At 39.1% G+C, this 22,891-nt stretch overlaps 1 protein-coding gene across 2 annotated transcripts in view; it reads left to right on the top strand.

Moving 5' to 3' along the window:
* Positions 1 to 22,891, top strand: part of CPQ (carboxypeptidase Q) — a 154,447-nt gene that overhangs the window by 22,546 nt on the left and 109,010 nt on the right. For both annotated transcript variants that reach the window (XM_027692491.1, XM_027692492.1), the window contains exon 3: positions 9,877 to 10,084. In XM_027692491.1, coding sequence (XP_027548292.1) covers positions 9,877 to 10,084 — 208 coding nt within the window. The remainder of the gene's footprint in view (positions 1 to 9,876; positions 10,085 to 22,891) is intronic.

Raw genomic sequence — 22,891 nt, 5'->3', positions numbered from 1 at the left:
TTCCTGGGTTCCTTCACAACTGCCTCCAAAGTGGATATGCAGATCATCCCTGAAGTTGTTCAGTATTAACCTGATACTTATTGCATGTTTTAAATCAGTGTTCCTATCAAGATATGTTTCAGACCCCTTGGTTTACAAACCACTTACTCTGTATAGTCCAAACAGATCCCTCTCGTGACATTAGTGATGCCTACTTAGCGCCAGAGGACAGCACTGGCTGGACTTCTTGTCTTTTAAGGTGGAGGGGTGGGATTAAGATGAGAGAGGGTGACTCCCCCATCCCAGCAGGAGGTACAGGAGACCATTTCTGGTTTTCTCATTTTCTCAGTTATGTCCTGTATTCCTCCCTTCCCATGATTTTTACCCAGGCTTGTGACCTGATAAGCTGAGAAAACTGTATTGGCAGAAACTTAAAACTTGGTGCTGGACTTGGTGGTCCTTGGTGCTCTCAGCTCCTTCTGGAGCTCAGCAGAGCCCTTCAGAGCTAATGCTCTGAGGGGCTCTTCATTATCATGGCAATAGCCTAATAGCAATTTAGAAACCTGGTTTTGGATGCTGGAAATTCAGGGTTTATTTTCCCTTCTGTCCCTGGAAATTCAAACCAGTGTTTTCTGAGAGTGATCCAGTGGCCAGAGCACACGCTGGGGTTGCTTTACTTTCCATTTCTGCATACACCATGTGGGTGTGGAAAAAAATCTGCAATCCTTTAGTGCAGGAATAGGAAGACCTAAATAGTATCAGTATTTTAGCCTTGAAGTCCAACCCAGAACTGACTTCAGGATACCAGGAGTGTCTCTTCCTGCAGGTCTTATATCTCACCCATTCCTATGGGGTTGAAAGCCTATTGGGATGTGGGCAGAGCTTTCCTCATTTATTTGATTTTATGAGGTTTGCCCACTTTAGCTCAGATATGGAACAGTTGGATGACATGCAGAAGGCTTTTCAGTGATCTTGTGGATAAAGTTCTACTTTCTTCTTCATGACGGGGCAACATGCCAGGATGTCAAGTTTTCAGATTTCATCTGATTTACAGCAAAAAAAGGACAGTACAGAAAAGGTTAGATTTTCTATTGAAGAGGGAACCCCCCCAGCATTCTCCCTCTGTGTGTTCCAAGATATGAAGGTGTTGGGTCAAAAAGAAAGTTTTCACTTACTTTGATCTCCTTACAATGAGGGAGTAACTTTACTGCCTGTCTTAGTGACAGGGAGAGAAGAAACATGAAACACAGAGTGACCTGGATTTCCAGAAATCAGCAGAGACTGAAAATGGTCACCACCTCGAAGGAACGGATTCCTAGGTAACAAACAGGATTGAATGTTAGAAAGTGCTGGGTGCTGGCAAACTGGAGATTTACCATATTTAGTCAATGTCCTTGTCTCATTTGTTCCAACATTGGCAAAACATAAAGATACATAGAGAGAGACTGTGTTGATTTCTGGTAGTACTGATTATATCCCCCAAATTCCAAGGAAAATAGATATAATTGTTGCTTTGAGAATCCCATAATTGAAGGAAAGTAGTAGTTTAGCAGATGTTTGACCATAAAGTATCAAAGAATTCATATTTTTTGCATGTGTTTTAAAATCCACTTTTTTTACCCTGATGGGTGACCCTGCCCTTTAATTTTAAAGAAATACTGACAAGCAGAACCAGCTCCAGAATGCAGCCTGCCTGAAATGTCTCCTTGAAAAAGGAACAGTCTCTGGTTTTTTTTGTACTGTTTGTTGCAGCAAAACTGAAATAACATAAATATGAAGATGATGTATTGGCAGACTTTTTCCTAGTTTTTATGTTCAAGTCATGTTTTTTTTTGTTTAACTGTCAACATTTGGTCCAATTGTGCTCTTATGGAAGGTGATAGGAGTTTTGCACTTAGATAATATGAAAATAGTTCCAGCCTGTTATGTATAAAATAGGGATAATACATGTCTTGAAGTTGTTGAAGATGTGTGCTGTTGCTGTAGGATCACCATTATATTAAGCCAGGGCTGCTGCTGAAAGAAGCAGTCTGGCCCCAGTCCTGGCCAATCCATTTTCCCCCTGGTGTTGACCCTCCTTTTTTTTTTTTTTCTCAGTGGTGAAGTGGATTAGGAAATTCAGCTAGATAAACAAAAGACCAACAAAAAAAAAGTTAACTTTAATGTGTATCAGAGGATTTACCCTTGAGTTGCCAACATCTTGGGTGGTCACTGACCTACTGGAAGAAAAGGCTATCGTTCTGGATGGACTTGGGTACCCCTTTGTCACGTGAAGGGTGGGAGTTCAGATTTTTGCTCATCAGTCCCCCAGGAAAGTTGAGACCCTGGTGTCCGATAGTCTGTCAGTGTCTTGTAAAGAGACCCTTCACCAACAGCTTAACAAGATCAGAGGGTACCTCGACCTCCCTTGTTAGAGGGAACTCAACAGAGCCAGAACCCCTCAGCGGGTCCTGCCAAGGTGTTATCCACCACCGGCAACTGCAAGGACTCACTTTAACAGTTTATGGAATAACACTTTTCATTAATACAAATTGTGGCAGATTAATAAGGTTCGAAGGTTGTTGGTGATAGTGTATACTGCAAAAATATGTTTCAAAGCAATCTACTGATACACATATTGAGCAAGCACAAGCTCTGATATGAAGCAATCTAAATAATATGCTATGGGATAAGCAAAAGCAAAAGCTCTAGTCCTAAAAGCAGCATTTAATGCATGTAGAGCATATTTCTCACCCAAGGCGTCCCTCTGGGGGTGGAGAAGAGAGACTCAGCCTGTTGACTGATCCCAGCAGTTTTGGTGGAGGTCTTTTCCCACTTTCCCCTTATCCCCAACTTACTTTTATACTATTTTCTTTATGTTTGGGTGGAGTTTGAGTGGCTCTAGTCATAAATACTTTTTATTTCTGATTGGTGTACCTAATGGGAGAGGGGGGTGGTGGTTGTGGTTTGGCACCTGAGAAGGGGATTTGACATGGTTGTTGGCTTTAGCAGCAGAACATCTTGATTCTCTGTTATCAGATAGGTACTGTACGATCTTAGTGCTGCAGTGTTCTCCCATTATGCTGAGATTAGAATGGAGGGGGGGACATGTAGTCTCCACTTTGTTCCACACTCTGTTCTGTTTCTCTGAGCAGATGTTTATCGTTGTACTAGGGAGCATGTTGACTTCAGTCCATCCAGGGAGTTGTAGCTGCTTTTTACCTTAAAATTGTGAATCCCCTCTAGATTTAACTCTATCATCCCACACCCTTTGATGAGGGGTTCGATGCTGAGAACAGGGGTTGGGGAGAGTTGTAGGCCTGAGACCACAGTGCATGGCAAAACCCTTCTTCTGCCTTCACTGGATCCCTCCTTTTTCGTGTGTGAGGAGCTATTGACTCACATCTTCAGACCATGAGCCTCAGTATTGGGTGCGTGGATTGTTTACTATTACAGCAATGCTGCTTGTGATATGGTAATTATGTTACTGTTTTTCTTGGAATTTAAAAGATGACATCCGTGAATGACCTCAGACACTGTGGTTTTCAGTGGCTCAGCATTTGGGCCAAAAGTTAGTGCAGTGGCATTTCAAAGATTCAGAGAGTAGGAGTAGCTGTGTGGCTTTGAGGTGGACATGCTGTCTGGGAAGAAGTTGAATTCCAATCGCTACTTTAACAAAGTGAAATGTGGATTGCCAATGCCAAGAGATTGAATTTTCAGGTCTTTTCCCTTTTCAGTGTCACTGAGTTGAGGGTGGTTACATAAAGCGTGGTAAGCCTAGGCTGAAGCTAATGAAGGCAGGATTTGAATATGATTTTCTGCATGTGTGGGCTACGCATGCACTGTTGGATGGCACTGTTACCTTCATCCCAAAGGGTAGCCAGCGGTGACTGGCATCTTAACTCGCTAAGGAGGGAATGGTTGTCCTCAGTACTTCCTGCCTTGAGCACCTGTGTTCTCAGAAACTGACCTTTCTGGATCTTGTTCTTGAATACCTGATTCTCCCTGGATGTTGCATAGCAAGTGTGTGCCCTGTGCAGGGCTGCTCCTGAGAGGACCTAACCTGTTGCCCTGCTCTTTTGGCATCCAAGGCTTTGTGGTGGGTGTTGGGTCCAACCCCTTTTCTGCTAGGATTTGCTGCTGCACAGTAAGCTACATGTTATTGACGCCAAACTGTTCTAAGGAGATCCAGTACTTGCTGGAAATTGTAAGTCATATTTGTCAAAAATGTAATTATTTATAATGCTTATTTTTCTCTGTGTTCTTCTTAAGGAATGACGCAATACGTTTAGTCTCTGTGCTGTGCATCAGAGCTGAAGAGCCTCATATCCTTTTGGTTAACTCTCCTATGTAATTTTAGTTTCATGAAGCAATTATTTTTGCTGTTCCACAGAGTAGATGAGGTCACATTTTCCAGAAGTATATTCAGATTTTACAAAATCTTTTTTCTTGATAAAAGCCCTCTTCTTCATTTCACAGTTCCCCTAAAATATTTAATGTTTTCTTCATATTATAATTCTTATATCAATACATATTGATATGTGTTGACAGAGCAAATGTGTTTCTAGGTATTAGAAATATTTCACATTTTCAGTACATGCTATAATTTTTGAGGGAGAAAAAAAGAAGTGATGATATTAATCTTTCATTTGCTTCAGTCTGACATGAGACCTTAATTGGATGAGTTCATTACAGATGGAATTTGGGTTTGTTTTTCTGAAAATCTAGTTGAATTACATGCGGCATTGGGGGAAAGCCGAACTAATTCCTGGAGAGAGATGGAAAGCAACATGTTTTTAAAAGAACTATGATAGAAGTTGAGGGGAAAAATGTTTTCTGAGCTGATTTTAGAAGATGCTGAACTTAAGAAAGGACATAATGCCAGGTTCTAATCTCACTTACCTTTGAATATACTTGCCTTTTCTGTCTGCTCCCCAAGACCTTCTTTCCTTTGACCTGTCCCAACAACTACCTTTTTCTCTCCAGGCATATAAATCTAACTTCGAATGTGCAGCTCTATCCTGTGACCCGTGCAAAAGAAAATCTAGGTTCTCTGTGACTCTGAAACAAGCTACCTTGCAAATGGGCACAGGACATTGCTTGTGGGCCATATCTGAAAGAAGCAAAGGCATGGTACTTTTGTCTTGGGGAGATGATCAGCATCTGAAGGATAATGGGATTAGCCAGGCTGAGGGCAGAAAAGCTTGGGGCTACTGCCTGTATGTGCTTGGGGTCGGCATGGAATACAGTATACCTTGATGCATCAGCTACCAGGCTAAAGTAGCTTTGTGGGGAGAGTTGAGGTGGAAACAGAGAAATCTGGAAAGTGGCAGCCATCCAGGAGATAGGTGAGATACAAGGGTGGTCTGATGTTGCCGGTCTGTGAGGCAGGGCTGCCATCTTCATGCACTGTGCTTGTGATGTGTTTTTGCTCCTACTCTTTCCTACTCTACCATGACGAGGCGTATTGATTTCCTGTTCTGATATCCTGATGCCTGGTTCTGATGAATGAGGTGGTAGCACTCTGTCTCCCTCTTGCTCTCATGACTGCAGAGGCCAGGACATGTTTCAGATACATCTTCTCCAGTTTCAAAATTTCCACCAGTATCAGAACAATTAGATGTGTTGTTGACTTTTTGTGTTGATATTTCAAGGCAGTGTCTTATGCTTAGGATGAAAAATTTTAAATATATAATACACAGGGAAGTTTTGTGGAGACCTAGTTGATACAGTTTCCAACTTTGTTTTGTCTAGGCTGAAAATTACTGTATTTTAATTGTTTTAAGCAAAAATTGCTTTACTCATCACTGTATTTATTTGACAGTGGCAGCTGCAGTGCATGTGGATCAGTAGCATCACTGTCCCGTAGTGTGATTTGTAAGACAAATTGTAATTATTACGTTAACAGTGTGCAGTAAATGAAGTTTGAGAGGCACATAGGTGTGAGTTGTTCGCTTGCTGCTATCGAAAAGAATTTATTGTCAAAGTAATGATAGCTGCATTTGGCTTTGTAACTAGATATCCAAGGGACTGATGCTATTAACTGGATGACAAAAATGAGACTGGGGGAAAAAAGAGAGTAAGGCCATAATTAAGTAATGAAGAAATTGGTATCCAGTAAGATTAAACAGTATGCAAATGATATTTCTTTCTGGCTTTACTAAATTCTTTTAATACAGAAGTAGATTGTAACTAACTTGATTAAATTTCTCTGTGTTTATAAATACAATGTTTCTAGGATAGTAATAAATAAAACCAATAGAGACTGGGTTCACTAATCTCAGGAATTCCTGATACTCGATATGGTAAAGTCTGGCCCTGTCTTGCCCTAGTGTGGTCAGGGACATCAATATTCCATACAAAGTGTCCTTGAAGTTTTAATAGTGGTTCATCAGGTTTTAAAATCTGATAATAGGGTGGATTTTACTTTTTTTCTTACTCTTTGCTGAAACTTGTTACTAACACAGACTGATGCATAGCTCTAGATACTAAAGTGACTTAAATATTTGCTGCATTTAATCTTGGGAAGAATAAGTTACCTTGTGAGGAATCCCCTTTGAACTAATTTACTCCTTGCATCACTGGCAGGCAAGCAGGTGCTAGGAGGGGACTCTTCAAACAGAACTGTTCATGCCAAGAATCAGACTTCTTATATATGGCAATGTTACAGACAGCTGATTTACAGATGTTTTTATATATATGTGTGTGTGTGTATATATATATATATATAAATGGACTTTCTGCTTTCTGTAGCTAATAAAGAGTAACTAATAAGTCTTGTGTTCATCGTGCCTGTGACAGATTTTGGATTGCTAATGCGTACCATGCCATTTATTTCAACTGGCAATGTGATCATCGAAGTTGTGGCATATTCAAGTTGTTAGATAGAAATACACATTTCAGTGTACAAAGAACTTTGTAAAATGTAATTTTGTTGATAATGGAAAATTGCTGTCTTGTGCCCACTGTTAACACCCTTCCTGTACCTTAATTCTCAGAAATAACAGGGTGCAATTTACTGTTTAATAGGAGAAATGAGAGGAAACCCGTAGTACTACCTAGATTCTTTTGCTCACTTGCCCAACCCACCAATATGTATCACACAGTGAGATCAAATAGTCTTCAGCTTTATACAGATCATGTTTGTAATTCTGTCTTCTGCGCTTCATGCCTTTTATTTGGCTAATTGCCCAAATACTCTGTATTCATCTCTTGAATGTTATAATCTTTATATCTTGCTTAAGTAAGCAGGCGATCCGTCTCCCTCCTTACATGGGTTTTCTGAAGAATTCTGTTCAATAACACACAACCAAGCTCTGGATCAGTTAATGATGGGAGTAAGAAAGAGAGAGAACAGCTTTTGACACAGGAAGCAGAGCCATGAGGCACTGAATTGGTAGAAAATGCTAGGGCAGAGTTTTGTTAATTTGCTTAAAGGCTCAGTAAGGTGAGACATTTCCCGTTTCTAAGGGGAATAACTCATTTTCCTTAAACTAATAATCTGTTGAGGTTTTTGTTTCGTTTCTCCTTTTACACAGGAGGTCGTAGAGTGGTTTGAATATATGTGTCTACATATTCATTTAAGATAAACATTACTCTTGTCACTTCAGTAGAAGAGTCTGAAATGATATAAAATGGGACTAAAATGCAAACGAGTGATTGAATTAGTCAGAAGTTACACAAGAGTGAAGTTCTACTTTGTTATAGAAACTACTCTAATTGATGCTTTATGTATACTGTGCTGCCATTAAGTTAAACTAGCAAAGAGAGCCTTTGTTTTGTTTTGTCAAAGGATGGCTTTATTTAGCTTCTTTGGGATCATTCAAAAGTAGAGATAATGAGCTGGAGTTTGCAGCTCTGTGTTCTTTCCCGTAGCTTTAATTCCCACAGAGCTCACTGTGCAAACTCCTAATGCCTGTCATCTAGGAAAGGCCATAAATTTACTTCTCCATGATATTTCCTAGGAATTACAGATAGTTACTAGCTGTCTGTAGCTTTCTTTAAAAAGCTTTCAGAGTTGGTGTTTGTTCATGAATGCAGTAAAGTAATGCCCAGAAGAGTTCCACTCCTTATTTCTCTTGACCAATAGTCACTAATACAATGTGTGTCCTTCCAGTGCCTGCTGCACAATCCAAGTGGAGCACTGGGGAGAGCTAATATGAAATACAGATTGCAGTATCAACCTACTGAGACCATGACTTTTCTTGTGGAAAATGAAATTTTGCAGATACTTGGCTTTATTTCCAGTGGCAGGGTTTCATACCCAAAATGATCCTGTTGCTGGGATGTTCCTTAGCTGGGCAGCTCAACCTGCCATTCATTACAAGCAGCTGGGGTCTGTTAGTATGCTCACCTACCTGCCGATGGGAACTAGTAAAATTTGAAGGTGATTCTCTGGTTTGCCTCTCTTAAATGTTGCCAGGTAAAGGTAAAGAATCCGAATAGTTAAAATTTGTACACCTCTGACACTAGGATATTTCTGCAGCTAAAAATCATAGGCTTTTGCTGTAGCAGTAGATGTTTATTGTCCTCTTAGCAGTGAACTCTAAAGAAACCAAACTTTTGTGTGGAATGGTTTCTTTAAGGTTTTGAAGCGCAGTTTCATCTTAAAGAAGCCATGAACCTGGACAAACTGGTGCTGAGAGAGAGATTACCTTCCTATTTTGCTAACAGTTCTTCTCATGTATTACAGTCTCAAATACAAGTCTTTGAAATCCTCTAAATAATTCTTATACAACATACACAAGCAAACAAGCAAAAAAAAAAAAAAAGAGAAGTTTTTCAAGGAATATCAGTTTATTCTTAAAAATATGATAGTTTCACTTCTTTGACAAATCTTTGCTAGACATTTTTTATTAGTTTTAGTTTTTATTGATGTATTTTGTGACTTTTAGGTGAAATATATAATGCTAAAATTTCAGGCATCCATTACTACTTCTATATTTAGAAGCAAAGAACCAGCCCATGTTGTTAAACAGTCTCTACTTATCTCTGTAACCAATCAACAAAACTGGATTTTAAGCGCAGTGGTCATTTTAATGAATTACTTCTCAAATGCTGTGAAATGTAGTTCCTCAATTAATGCCCTAAAAAGTTAGAGGGGTTCTCTGGCTTTGGGGCAAACTACTTAACTATAACATTCTTTGTGTTTTCAAGCAAGATAATACAGAAATTTAAAACTATTCCAACTATTAAAAATTAAGAGCTGAGTGGAATCTAACTTACCATGTGTAAATAGTTCTGCAGAAGTACCTGTCTGTGTTTTCTGAATCATAACTGGGACATATGGGTTCCTGGAAAATCTCCCAGAAGGGCATCCAGTAGAACTGCAGTATTCTACTGAATTAAATATGAAGAAATAATAATAACAATAAAAATAATAATGCATACTGCGAAATGTCTTGAAACTGCAGAGATTTAATTATTTAATTTATGGATTAAATAATTTTACAAGTGTTTCAGTCTAAAAATATGTGTTTCCAGTTGTCTTATGTTAAGCTAAGTTGTTTAGCAACATATCAAAACATTTCCATGAAAAGATTACTATCTTTTTTTTTTTAATTAATCTCATAGGCAGCTTTAGCAAATGTTTTTGTACTATAAATGATTACAGTGAGGCATTAAACCACATTCAGAGAACAAAATTCCCCCTGTGCATCCTTCTTGCCCTTCAAATTATGTTTTAATACCAACCTGATAGCAGGGTTTACAGAACTGTGTGGACTTGCACGGGGTGCTATTACATATATTTAGTAGCAATCCCTGATGAAGTATTTCACATAGTCTTCCTTTTCCAGTAAAAAATTAAAACTCAGATTTCTTGAGTTCTGCATAGTCCGTGCCTTTCTGTCTGTTAAAAGTGACCATAGGAGAGCTATAGGACAGCAATGTTAAAACCACTGTAATACTTTCTTTCAGGAATTACGGCAGAAGTCATAGTGGTAGCCTCTTTTGATGAACTGCATAAAAGAGCTCAGGAGGCCAAGGGGAAGATTGTTGTCTACAATGAACCTTTCATCAATTATGGTGAAACTGTGCAATACAGAGTACAGGGAGCAGTGGAAGCTGCTAAAGTTGGAGCAGTGGCATCCCTCATTAGATCTATTACTTCTTTTTCTATTCACAGGTAAGCATTTTTCTCTTTTCTCCCTGTGACTCACATTTCAGCCTTTTAGTTCACATGTCTTTTCTGGGCAGGCATTTTTGTTCTCTATGACTTAAACATTGCCAGTTACAAGTGGGTGTTTGGTTTAAAACTATTGTCTGCACAATAGTTCTTTTCCCTGGTGCTTTATCATTCTTTCAGAATGTTTTAATTTTTATGTTACTGATCCAAATTTTGTATGATATTTGTTTTAAAGAACTTCCAGCATTCTTAAGGCTGCCCTAAATATTCTGACATCAACCAAAACGAAATGTCTTTCCTGACAACATGTATCAGACCATCAGTGATCATATGAACTGGTTATTCTGTATGTTTGACTAGAATGTAAGTGTACAGTTTTCAATATATTGGTCATTTTCCTAGCATGAGGCTGACTTGTACTACATGAAGGAGTAGTCTGCTTTGAACATAATTATTTAAAACACTTTAGCAGTAAGGCTTGTAATTCTCACACTGCTTTTTAAATTTTTTACTTTTTTTAAAAAAATATTTTTAGATGTCTTAGTACATTACATATTTATCACATAGAGCATTATGTTACTGAAACAATATTTTTTTAGTTTTCTGGTTGGTAACAAAGTTCTTTATTTTATCTAGGAATTTTTTCCAACTCTGAAAACTTATACTTAAAATGCTTATCTATTGTGAAAAACATTAATTGAGGCATAGAGAGGAAACAGAGAGTAGTCCATCCATAAAGTAAAAGGCTGACAGATGCACACCATCCTTTAACATAGTTTTTTTTAAATCTTGCACAGTTACTGGTGAGCTTAATGCCTGCAGCGATCTTTGTGTAGTAGCCTGCTGGCTGTGGTGAGAGTTCTGGTCAGGCAGGCCCAGACAGCAGAGCTTGACTGAGGACTGCAAACTGGACAGACCCATCTCCCTGCCCAATTTCCCGTACCTGAGCAGGGTTGTAAGGGGCTTTAAGTGGTGCCAGACACAAAGCTTGACTGCTTAAACTGTAGAGCTCTGTTAATAAAACCACTTAACGTAAGACAGCATGGAAGACATGCAGTTTATACAAGAGGTACTGTATTTTGTAACATCATTCTTTCTTTGGCAAGTGTGTGTTGGGGACAATACAGATCATTTATTCCTCCCTCTAGTTACCTGGTAACTCTGTACCCACAGAGGAGTCATTGGCAGTAGCTAATCTGACCACAGATGTGTGCCACATCATGACCTGGAATTGTATTCTGTTTAGATAACACCATGGTTTCTTTACGATCTCTGCTTCTATGTTTTCTTTCTGCAGAAGTCTAGGCTGGTAGGTGGAAAAGGTCATAACAGCTTTGGTCTTTCTTGAGGCTGGAACTGGGAAGTCGCTGGGGCAGGCACATGGAGACATGCTTGATTCCACTGTTTCACAGAGAACATGACTGGTCACATCTCAGCAATATGAGAAGTGTGCAAGCTCCATCATTTGAATGCTTCAGAGAGAACAGCTCTGCATGTGTAGAAACTATGCAGAAACTACCAAGAAACCATAGTTTCTTGGTAGCATTTTTATAGGCTTGACCTGGTTTCTGCTGGGATAGAGTTTGTTTTCTTCTTAGTAGCTGGTGCAGTGCTGTGTTTTGGATTTTATATGAGAATAATGTTGATAACACACTAATGTTTTGGATGTTGCTAAGTAGTGCTTACCCTAAGTCAAGGACTTTCCAGTGTCTCATGCTCTGCCAGTGAGAATCTGCACAAGAAGCTGGGAGGGAGCACAGCCAGAACAGCTGACCCAAACTGGCCAAAGGGGTGTTCCATACCATAGGATGTTACGTTCAGTGTGAAAACTGGAGGGGGTGGGTGACTGGATGGGGCCAACCACTGCTTGGGGATGGGCTGGGCATTGTTCAGCAGGTGGTGAGCAACTGCGTTGTGCATCACTTGTTTTTCTTGGTGTTTATTTATTTGCTGTTGTTTATCTTGTGGGGTTTTTTAATTACAATTATAATTTGTATTATAATTTTTTTTCAACTATTTAACTGTTCTTACCTCAAGCCATGACTTTTTGTACTTCTTTTTCTGCATCTCCTTCCCATCTCACCTGGGGGTGTAGTGAGTGAGCAGTTGCATGGTGTTTAGTTTCCAGTTGGGGTTGAACTATGAAAATGCTACATATTCCCCTAAAGAAGCCAACATTACCTGTTTAAAATGCTTTCTCAAATATAAAGCACTTGATTCGAATACTATCCAAACTATTTCTAATGTGTTTCTTGGTGACGAACAAATGTGATGTTCATTATGTATTTTCAAATACTTAGAATTTTCTAACATAGTTCATAGTAATGAACAGATAGATAGTACAATATATTTCAAAAACAGTTTTATGAAAAATTGTATGTTTTAAAATAGTCTTATTTGGTATCATCACAGAATATTGCAATCTATAATGTGTTGATTTACTGAAAACCAGAAGATGATCTGTCCTGTCCTTAATTACAGTGCTGTGCAGAAGGGTTCATTTGAGAGTGGCTCTTTGTATTTTTTGTTTGCCAGAGTATCTATGGAAGTCAACTTAAAATGTAATGAAAAATTTAGAGATGAGGAACAGAGATGGAGACTGAAGGTAGACCTGTTTATTAGGTTTAGGTATGGGCATCACAGCTATTTCAAAATTGAATGAAAAGAGAGGAGAAATAGATGCCAAATGCATGTTTGTTTAGAAGTATTGAATCCCTAATTGAGACTGGGAGCTGAGGTGTCATTCCCAAAAGCAAATTCAAATTTAGACTCTGCTGGGGAGCATTTTTTCACTAAGTGTACTTTCTGTACTCTCTTCATTTACCTTCACTTAGGGTTTTTTTGGATGTGGAAGTGATTGATTTATCTGTTTTTTCCTATGATATGGAAGGTGTTCAAGTCCAGCCCATCACTTCTGTTTTGGTCACTTTCTGTTACTTGGTTTTGACTAGATCTCTTTGTCTTGTTTTTAACAAACAGGTATTGCTGTAGGCAGGATGGATTTTCTTATCTCCATGCCTTCTCCTATGTTTTCTCTTAATCACCAGCTGTGTGTCTTCCTTGTCTATCCTACCAGTGCGCTGTGCTGGATGGACTATGTGCTGGATGTGGTGCTTCTTATCAGTCTGTGTCTGGGGCACTGTTTGTTCAAGTTACTTGCCTTTTTGATTGACTGATGGGAAATACTGTGCTGCTGCATGGAGTGATGTGTTAGAAGGGTGAGAGATGAAAGGTAAAAAATAAAAGGTTTCTAAATGTTGTGAAAGTAAATCTTGCACTCTTGCGATTTGTATGCTGCTGCTTTGTTGACCAGAGCTTTTATTTCTTTGGCCTGTGTTTACATGTTCACCAGTAATATGAATAAATGATAATGGGATCATGGAGTTTTCTAAGACATCTTGGAAATGTCTTAAGTATCCTCCTTCTTACACTGGACTATCCTACTTTGATCGGGTAAATGAAAGATGAAACATCACAATTTTTCCTATACTGTATCAGCTTTGGTGGATTTTTTGGGGGAGGGTTGTTTGTTTGAGGGGGTTGGTTTGTTTGTTTTTCAAATATTTCAACCCCTTTTGGACAGGGGACTGCTTATTTTTATTTACTTACTCTCTTTGCTGGAACGATGTAAGCCAATCTGTGGTGTGATTTCTAGGTGATCTTGCAATGTGAATAATACTGATCGGTTAAAACTAGGTACTTTCTGGTAGATTAACATCTTAGGCTTATTAGGGCTCATTATTAAAGCTTACTGACAAGACATAATTGATGAAATCACAACATGAATTAAATCACTGTTCTATTGCTGGTAGCTTGATGGCTGTTCCTTGTTTCAGAGATGGCAGGTGGCTGCCACATTTTCAAGGGCAAAAAGTGTGAAGGGAATCTTTGACCAGTGATTATGTGACAATTTATTTTTCTTTAAGGTGTGATAGTATAGCTATGGAGTGAGTGAAGTGCCCTGGGGGCTCAGGCAGGTAAGAAGGGATGAACTTGATTATACTCTGGAAAACTCATTGATGTGTTTATATTAGGGTTCATGACACTCATTGGTGACAGTGAAGGACTTGAAGTATTTGCTGTTGAGTTTCAAGGAGTAGATTAATTTATTTAGGGCAGCATTGCTAAGTGAATAGGAGACAAAATTAGCAACTGCATCCTTCTTGACATGTTGGCACTAGTTACGTGGTTGGTATTGTAATGTTACGTGGTAGTTGTGTCTCGTGGCATTGTCTGCCTCTTGTGTTAGAGTGAAATGCTACTATATAGGTACCATGTAAGAGTGTTTTTTTTTTTTACTTAGGAGAAGGTCACTGTAATTAGTACGTAATTTCATCTGGTTCCAATTCTTGGAAGGGTGGAAGGGACATCTTCCACTAGACCAAGCTGCCCAAAACCACATCCAGCCTGGCCTTGAACACCCCCAAGGATGGGACATACACAGCCTCTCTGGGCAACCTGTTCCAGTGCCTCACCATCCTCACAGTGAAGGATTTCTTCCTAATATCTAATCTAAACCTGATCTCCTTAATTTTGAAGCCATTTCCCATTGTCCTACTCTACAGGCCCTTGTAAAAAGTCTCTCTCCATCATTCTTGCAGGCTCCTTTTCCCAGTAATAATTTCTTGAAGCACTGGCAATTTGGTGGTGAAATGTTTAAACACAGATATGAGGAGATAAGAGTAACAGAACTATTTTTAATGAACCTTCTCAAATAATATGTATTATTATAATTACTCAGCAGTATCCATGTTATTTGGCCTTCTGTAGAAATCTGAATACTTACTTTTTTTGCTTTAATAGCTTGGCTGTGCTGAGATTAATAATCTTGTAGAAGTTAAAATAATACATATATTTACTATTGTGTACAATAAACTGGTGAGTGTTCCCAGTTTGTAGTGGATGTTTTTTGCAAGAAAAATACTCAATTTACAAGGCATGGTTAAAAAAGTGATTGTAATAAGCTAGCTTGTTTTTTTTTGCTTCCTGGCTGTACATTTTTGAAACATTTCATAAGTAAAAAAGGTATCCTTTAGCTGTTGAAATGATCCAGTACTTATCCTGTGGTGAATGTACTCTTATGAATCTGAAACTTTCAGTAAATCCTTCTGTTTCTCAAGAACCACAGATTAGATAAAGTTGTAACACTGTGTCTTGTAATAATAACTCCTTAAAGGGCTCTGGAAAGAAGCAAAACTGAGAGGTTTTTTGAGAACTCAAAGAAAGTTCTCAAGTATCCTCAGAGATAAATGCCAAGACCCCAATTTTTTTTTTTAGTGCTGCTGAACAATCTCTCCAAAATACAAGAAATTCAACAAGCAACATATTACAAGACCAAAATAGACCAAGTAGTACTTTGACACAGTCTGGAGACTGTTAACAAGGACACATATTTGGTCAAGTTCTTTTCTTTTTGGACTAAGTTCAGCATCTTATTTGAAATAAGTATTTTCCATCACTTTCTCTCCCCTTCTTCAGGCTACGGGTGTCCAAGACACAAGGTCTGCTTGTGAAGCTCAAATAACTCTAATCAAAAGCTTTGTCTGGGTGAAATACGAATTCATGAATGGCACAGTGCAACTCAAGATTTTTGGCTGAGGTTGCATAGATAACCCAAGTCAGTGCATATGACACAATTAAGTGCAGGCATGCCAGGGCTGGTATATCATCTCATGGAATGTATGTGAATTCGAAAACCATTGCTTTTCCATTATCCTAATTTCCCCTTTTTGGGACCCCTGGTGGCCTAGTGGTTAGGATGCGGCACTCTCACCGCTGCGACCCAGGTTCGATTCCCGGTCCCCCGGGCAGATGGAGCTCGTCAGCCCTGTGAGGCCATCCATCTAAGAGAAGGTCACTCTAAACAAACCTACGTCCTGAGGACCTCACTGCCATTGTCCAAGCTCTCTTGGCCCCGGCAGATGAACCTTAGGATTAAAGGGTGGGCTCAGTTCAGCGCAGGCTGTGTCTCACCTAAAAAATCCATTGCGCAGGCTCGAAAGGTAAAAGACCTTTCCCAAAATCTTCGTTCGCGAAGACTGGCCATACCTTATACCTTAATTTCCCCTTTTTGTAACTTCACTTTGTTTAATTTTTTTATGTATAGTCATGTATGCCTTTTTGTATGTACATTGTTTTCCTTTGTATTCCTGACTGCTTTGTAGACAGTTCATTCCCTTCTCAATCTTGCTGGGAAGTATGTGAGTTAGGGGCATTTTTCAACTGTCAAGTGTTAGCGCAGTGAGTTCCTACCATATCACCTCTTCCTAATGCTTGGTCTGCTGCCTTTGGTTCCAGACATGAGAATTGCTTGGTAGGGAGATCTTCCTCCTTTCCCTAAAACTCCATGTCTGTGGAAAGTAAGGGCTTATTCACATCAGTAGTGACAGACACATTCAATTTCCTCTGCTCGCTCTGCCATGTTTTCTGAAATCTGGGATGGTACAGTAGTTTTAGTAGGAGTTCTTTTGCTTTTTGGTTGTTTTTTTTTGGTTGGTTGGTTTAGCTTTTTGTTTGGTTTTGTTTGTTTTGATTTTTTGATAGCAAAAAGATGCACCTGGCCTTTAAAATGGGTGTTCTGTCTTTGAAACTGTATCCTCCAATTGTGTCATGAGCCCTGAAGGCTCCTTCCCTTCCTGTTCTGCTACTTCTTCCACTATAAATGCCAGTATACCTAATTTTTTGCTACCATCTTGGGAGTCTTTCTTCATGTGACCTGTTCTGCTGTCCATAGAAGGGAAGAAGTGCCATGTCTGTGTGGGATTGTATTTCAGCTGGTAAGCACTGGCTAGGACTTGTGTATGAGCATGAGTGCAGCTTGCTGTTAATAGGGGACTCAACACGGTGTGACCTGAGCCCAGCCTACTCATGAGGTCAGGTCCCTGAGCATCTCTATTGCTCTGTGTGCGCATGGTCTAGCAAAGCAGACCTGTATTCCCTTTCATATATCATAGGCTGGGAGTCATGCAGGTGAGACAGGTCTCTTTGCCCTAGAAAGCTGCCCCTGTTGGCCATTAAATGGCCTGGACCACCAGCTGTTATTTTCAGCTAAAAAATCTTGACATATATGTAAATTTCTAAAACTTGACCTACATGCTCAAATAATTTCAGGAGCCTTACAGCTAAACACTTCATTTTTACTACCTCCTTTATTTTGATTACTTAATAAACAGAACAATTGCTGTGAACAAGCAAACCTATGGTAGCACAAAATAGTTTTGTCATCCCTATTTTTTCAGTAACAGTGCCAGTTGTAGCATGGCGCTGGTCATTCAGATTACTGCGCAACTAAAAAAATCAGCTTTCCTCAGGCATTTGAGTTTAATTAAGATTGTTTGCTGTCTCTGCCTGTTGAAATGAAAAGAATGAAAATGGTTCATATGTACAAAGTGAAGTAGAAGTTTTTGAATAAATAGATTTTGTAAGTTTTTACTTAATTTCTCTCTTTTCACTCAGTCTTGGTATGCTCCTTTTTCTGATCTGCCTATAGCATCCCGGTGACTACAAGATTTTCCGGGCTGCTGAAGCTGTGCAGCCTCAGTGGCGTATCTGGCCGTGCTCAGGGGCCAGCCTGTCTGATAGTCACAGGGTGTACAGCTGGAGAGGAGCCGACACTTGTACAGGCTTAGTGTGTGTGAGCTGCCAGTGCCCTGGGTGCATTCGAATTTTGGGTCCCCTCTTCAAGTGCTGTGTCAGTTCAGGAATTTGCGGTTACTCTGGCATTTGGCCTGTTAGCACATGTGGTATGTGAGTTGAACAGTTCTGTTCTGTCCTCTCAATTTTTTTCTTTGCTTCTAATTAAACTAGCCTTGGGCTCTCAGGTCTGCAGGGGTAGGATGTATTTTAGTCCATCTGTAAACCTGCTTCCTTGTTTTTTGGTTAATAAAATAAACTTGTGTCTTGTTCTCTTGGGATTAGGGATTGGTCGTCCAAACCTTTTCGTCTTCTAATTGCAAATAATTTTTACATCTTTCAAAACAAAAATCCTGGTGTTGCAATGGAGTTTTTACATCTGATGTTATAATTAAATGGAAAACCACTTTAAAAAAAAGTTGCATTAAAGATTTAGGTGCAACAGCTGAGACTTAGCATGTGTTGAGCCTTGCTAGGTGCACTTGCTGAGAACATCTTCTGGTTTAGTTTCATCAGAAAGGGATATAACTCTGGTGCTCAGAGACTGCTTGGCGATTGGGCAGCCAAGGGTTTTGGGAGGTTCACTTCAAAAGTCCATTCTTTATTCAAACTAAAAGGCTAATATGGACATACCACATGAGACATTTAAGAAAGTCACATGACTTGTGTAATAATTTAAACTGTTTATGGTGTAATTTCTGTACTAGTGGCCAGAGATGTGCCCTCTGTGATATAAAGATTTGCTTCATCAGTGCAGGTTGTGGTTCTTGATTACCAAATGGCAATTCCAAGAGGGAGTGCAGGGACAGAGACAAAGCTTTCTGTAAGTCAGGAAAAATAAACTTAGGGATACTCACTGCGTGCCAGCCAAGTAAGTCTTCTTGATGCTGATGTGTACATTAAATCAAACATTATTATTAGTATTGAAATCTTTTTATAGAAATGACTAAAACAGATTGCCTTTTTGTCAAGAAGAAACACTGAGAAAGATGTGTTTTGAAGGGAGAAAATTACTGTTACTTTTCCAGAAATGTTTTTCAAAGGATGTCTGGGGTGCAAGACATATCTCTGAGTGTAAAAGTAAGCTGCTTCTATATCCCTTGAGTAAAGAAAATCGACTAGTTTTACCTTTTTTTCCCACTTCCTGTGATAGTTCTAAGCTGGTATCTGGAATTTTCCGTGATTGCTCACAATGCTATGTTCTTTGGTCCTGGTGCATACTGTGATAAACATTGCCACCACTCCTTCTTCCAGGGAGTTGGCTCTTGTTGGACGTACTGAAAATAAAGAGTTTGCCCACATTATGTGTGGATCTGATGCCCTTATTTATTTGCTCAAGAAGCTTTCTTTGCTTTTTACCATCTTTCAGTGAGAGAGTACCTAGTCTTATTATGACCTTGTGTTTTCAAGCATGTGAGTTTTAAGCGCACAGGGGGAGGGGGTGAATGTGTGTTTTGAAGAGTTATTTCCTTTCAGTGGGAAGGAGAATGCAGTTGTGGTCAAGGTATTTGAGAACTGATCTCTGAGAGAATTGGAAAACGGATGAACTTGACTCTGCCCTGCTTGATATTCTGCATGTTGACTTTTAACACTGCAGAATTTTTATAAAAATAGTCTCTTTCTGAGTAGGCAGCATCTTCATCTGCTTTGCACAGGCTTGGGGAATGCACAAGGCATAAAGTAAGCAAGAACTTGGGTGATAATTGTAGAAATGCCACAGTAGTGCTGTAGCACAACTGAAGAAATCAGGAAGCACCACTGATTATTTTTGAACATTTTTCACTTATGGGTTTTGTATAGCAACAATAGTTGATCATAGGAAGCATCTCAATGAAAGACTGTCCTAAAGCAATATCCTGAGGCAATGGGATACAGCAGTGTTGCCTCCTGTTCCACTAAGTGAGCAGAAAACAAGGATTAAACCCTTGTTTGTGGTGTAGAAAGAGGAAATAAGAGCAGACCATGTTTATAAGTCTCTGGGGAGCTTGTGGAAAGATTCTAGTTATATTTTATAGCGCTGTGCATGTTGTCTTGCTGCCCTTAGAGATATGAATTGGTGGTGTGCTGTGGGATTTATTTTCTTACCCTGCACTTAGAGGCTTTCCCTCCAGGATGTCTGTATATGTTGTTGACTGACAATTTGTTAATTTTTACTTTTCTTCCTATGTTCCCTTAAGGCCAGCATGCCAGACTGAATTCTTCAGTGCAATCTTTGTACTCACTTTTGGGCAAATCCTATCTGTCAGCAAGAGAACTTAGATGTTGTTAGAAGAAATGGAGCCTGTGTTTTAGGAGCTGATCATATTGTACAGTGGGTTCTTGCTATTTGCACAGTGATTAAGGAGTCAGATTTCAGGTAACTTCGTAATAGTGAGAAATCTGTAGATGATGTTTCTTCAGTCCCAATCTATCTTTGGCTTTTGCCAAACTTTTTGCTTCTTTTTGCTTTGAATTGCTTAACTCTATGTTTTGGTTGTTTTTGGGTTTTTTTTTTACAGTAGACGGGGCTTCATGTGACATCTGAAACCTCTGGGTAATTTCATACACCTGGCATACTTGTTTTCTTATGAAGTCAGTAAAATGCTGGTGAGACTTACAAGCACTTTCTCTACCTCTTCCTGGTTTTGACTACTCCTGTTCAGGAATACGTTCATGTAATTATGAAGAGTTTCATCCAGTTAGTGTACAGTAACATAAGCAGTGTCTTGTAACTTTGGTAGAGACAGGCTAGTAAAATCCTTGTTGATAGACTCTGTTATCCAGAAAGATGCTGTAAGGATAAAGGCCTTATTGAAATCTTAGCTTTCTCACCGATAGCTTTTCAAGGCAAACCTTTGTCAATGTAGTATTCAAAAGTTTTTTTCTTCTTTTCTGGCCTAGCCACTCCCCTACCATTACTGAGTCACACATTTTGTTGGTGGCTAGATGGCCACCCATGTTGTGGTTAACTCTGATCTTGTTTGGTACCATGAGCACCCACTGATTAGGTTTGCTAATATTCTGGAGTTAGTAAGATTTAAAGGAGCAGTTTTATTCCGCCTTTGCATTACAGTTCATTTATATAAAGATGTTGAGTGTATAGAACAGCCAAGTCTTGGGTTTCTTGTACTGATCTTTAAGGAGTTACAGCTGTGCTTGCTCTTGGTTGAGCGCTGGGAACTTCAGCAGTTTTCTGTGATTTCCTGTTTCTCCCTAATCAGCTCCGGCTTTCTTCAGTGCTGCCAACCCCTTCTGTGTCTGTATGAGTTGCTGTGCCTATGAAAGCCCTGTTAGCAAGTTCAAAATCCTCTGCAATGATTGTAATGTCTTGATCCGTCACTTGCAGATTTGTTTTAATATTCTTACAATATTCAGTTTTCTTGATTACACTGACAACTGTCTCACTAGTATGTGGTGACTATAATTGCAGGGGATTGAAGGAAAACCTAACAACAAAAAGCTAGTGATTACAGAGAGGGATCTAAGTAATACAGTGCCAGTGAATTATTTTCAAAATGTGTGTATTTATTTTCAGCTGCTGATAAGATCTGAGAAGTATGTGGACTATTATTTTGTTTCTCTGTACTTCTCCATGTTTTTTCTGTGTAAGTGCAGCACTTAGGACTTTCTCTGGAGTGTTCATATCTAGAGCACGTGAGCACGTGGCTCTGGGCAACTGGAAAACATTAAATACTACCAGAATGCCAGAATGGTATAGAATTGGTGTTGGGAGTGTCCTAGCCTAATATTCTTCTTTTTCATTAAAAAGAAAAAAAAGAGTAAACCGCATTCATTTCAAATTACACTCAACAAGCAACTCACTTTTTTTATTTTGGTCCAGGCAATGCTGAAACAGCTTGTACAAGGTCTACTGTATAGATTCAGCTGCATATCAAATTTTATTATTTTCATGTCTTATAATTGGTTTTCCAGTTTGTATTTATCACTGAATATAGTTTCTACTTTCTGTATTACTCAAGATACTTATTCTGTCTATTTAGTATAGTTCTTAATTGATGATGTTACTAAAATTTGTCTACAGATTACAGAACCATTTCAGCTTGAATATATCGAAGTTTTATTTATGAAGTATGTTGTATCTGGTCTAAAACATCTGAAGTATTCTTTTCAAGGTTCACTGCTCATTTCCAAAAGTGACCACAGGTGACTCTGGCTGGATTTGTGTGCTTCAAAATCTAGCTCATGTATACAACATAATGTTTTATTTTGATACGTAACTTTTTACTCATGTCATGCAAAACAAACAGGTAACCAAATATAGGTGCCAATTTTAAAATATATTTAATGTGCTACTCAACCGTTAATGTCCACAGTCTCTCTGCTCAACTCCCGACGCATGCAGAGGATTTGGAAATACCAGTTCCTCATTTTGTTTTGCTTTATTTGCTTAAACATGTGATTAAATTTGTATGGTTTACTCCAACATATTATGATTTCTCTTTATAAGAATGCCTACACTGTTTTTCAGGGGGGAGGGGGCCTCTCGTTTCTGCTGTTTCTTCCACTTCCCACAGTCTTGCTTGTGGCTTGCCCATATGGTAGGGTATTTCTGTGTTATTTCATGAAATGTTGTCTTCACGTAGGATGGCCTCACCCTGCTGTGTTAGCTCTACTATGATGTATGTCAGACATTTACGTATGATTAGCTAGACCTATTTGTATGATTAAACCCCTTATTTATGGCACACAAATTTTTAGGAAGTCAGAGCCAATTATTCCACAGTTGTTGTTTATAATTTTTTTCTAGATGTAGCCTAATGTTGGTGGCCAAGAGTAATAATGGGCTCTTCTCTGTAGAAGCAGTCTTGTGCCTAGCAAGTGTAACCATTTCAATTACTTAAATCCTTTCCTCCAGATTTCTTTTCCCCTTCAAATACAATCAGTCACCTTTGTGTCTCTTATTGTGTCCATCTTGTTGCATCAAATACTAATTCTTTGGTCTTGCCTGCAGGCTAGGGCTAAATGGTGAAAATCCTTCTCCTTTGGGTTTATTAAATGAGGGGTGCCAACTCCTGTCTCTGCTCTGCCAGTGATGCCAGCTTTGATTACTTGCCTGTTGTCCTCTCCTTCAGGCGTCTTATACTTTCTCTCATTTTGTTTCTATATTTAGGTGGGTGGTACAAACCTAAATCTGTAACTTTGTTCTCTTCCAATATTCCTTTTAAATCTGGCCTT

The sequence above is a fragment of the Neopelma chrysocephalum genome, unplaced genomic scaffold (genome assembly GCF_003984885.1).
Source record: "Neopelma chrysocephalum unplaced genomic scaffold, ASM398488v2 Primary Assembly neopelma1_86, whole genome shotgun sequence".
Classification (NCBI taxonomy): domain Eukaryota; kingdom Metazoa; phylum Chordata; class Aves; order Passeriformes; family Pipridae; genus Neopelma; species Neopelma chrysocephalum.
Note: the sequence above shows the minus strand (reverse complement) of the source record. Positions and strands in the feature narration are given on the sequence as shown.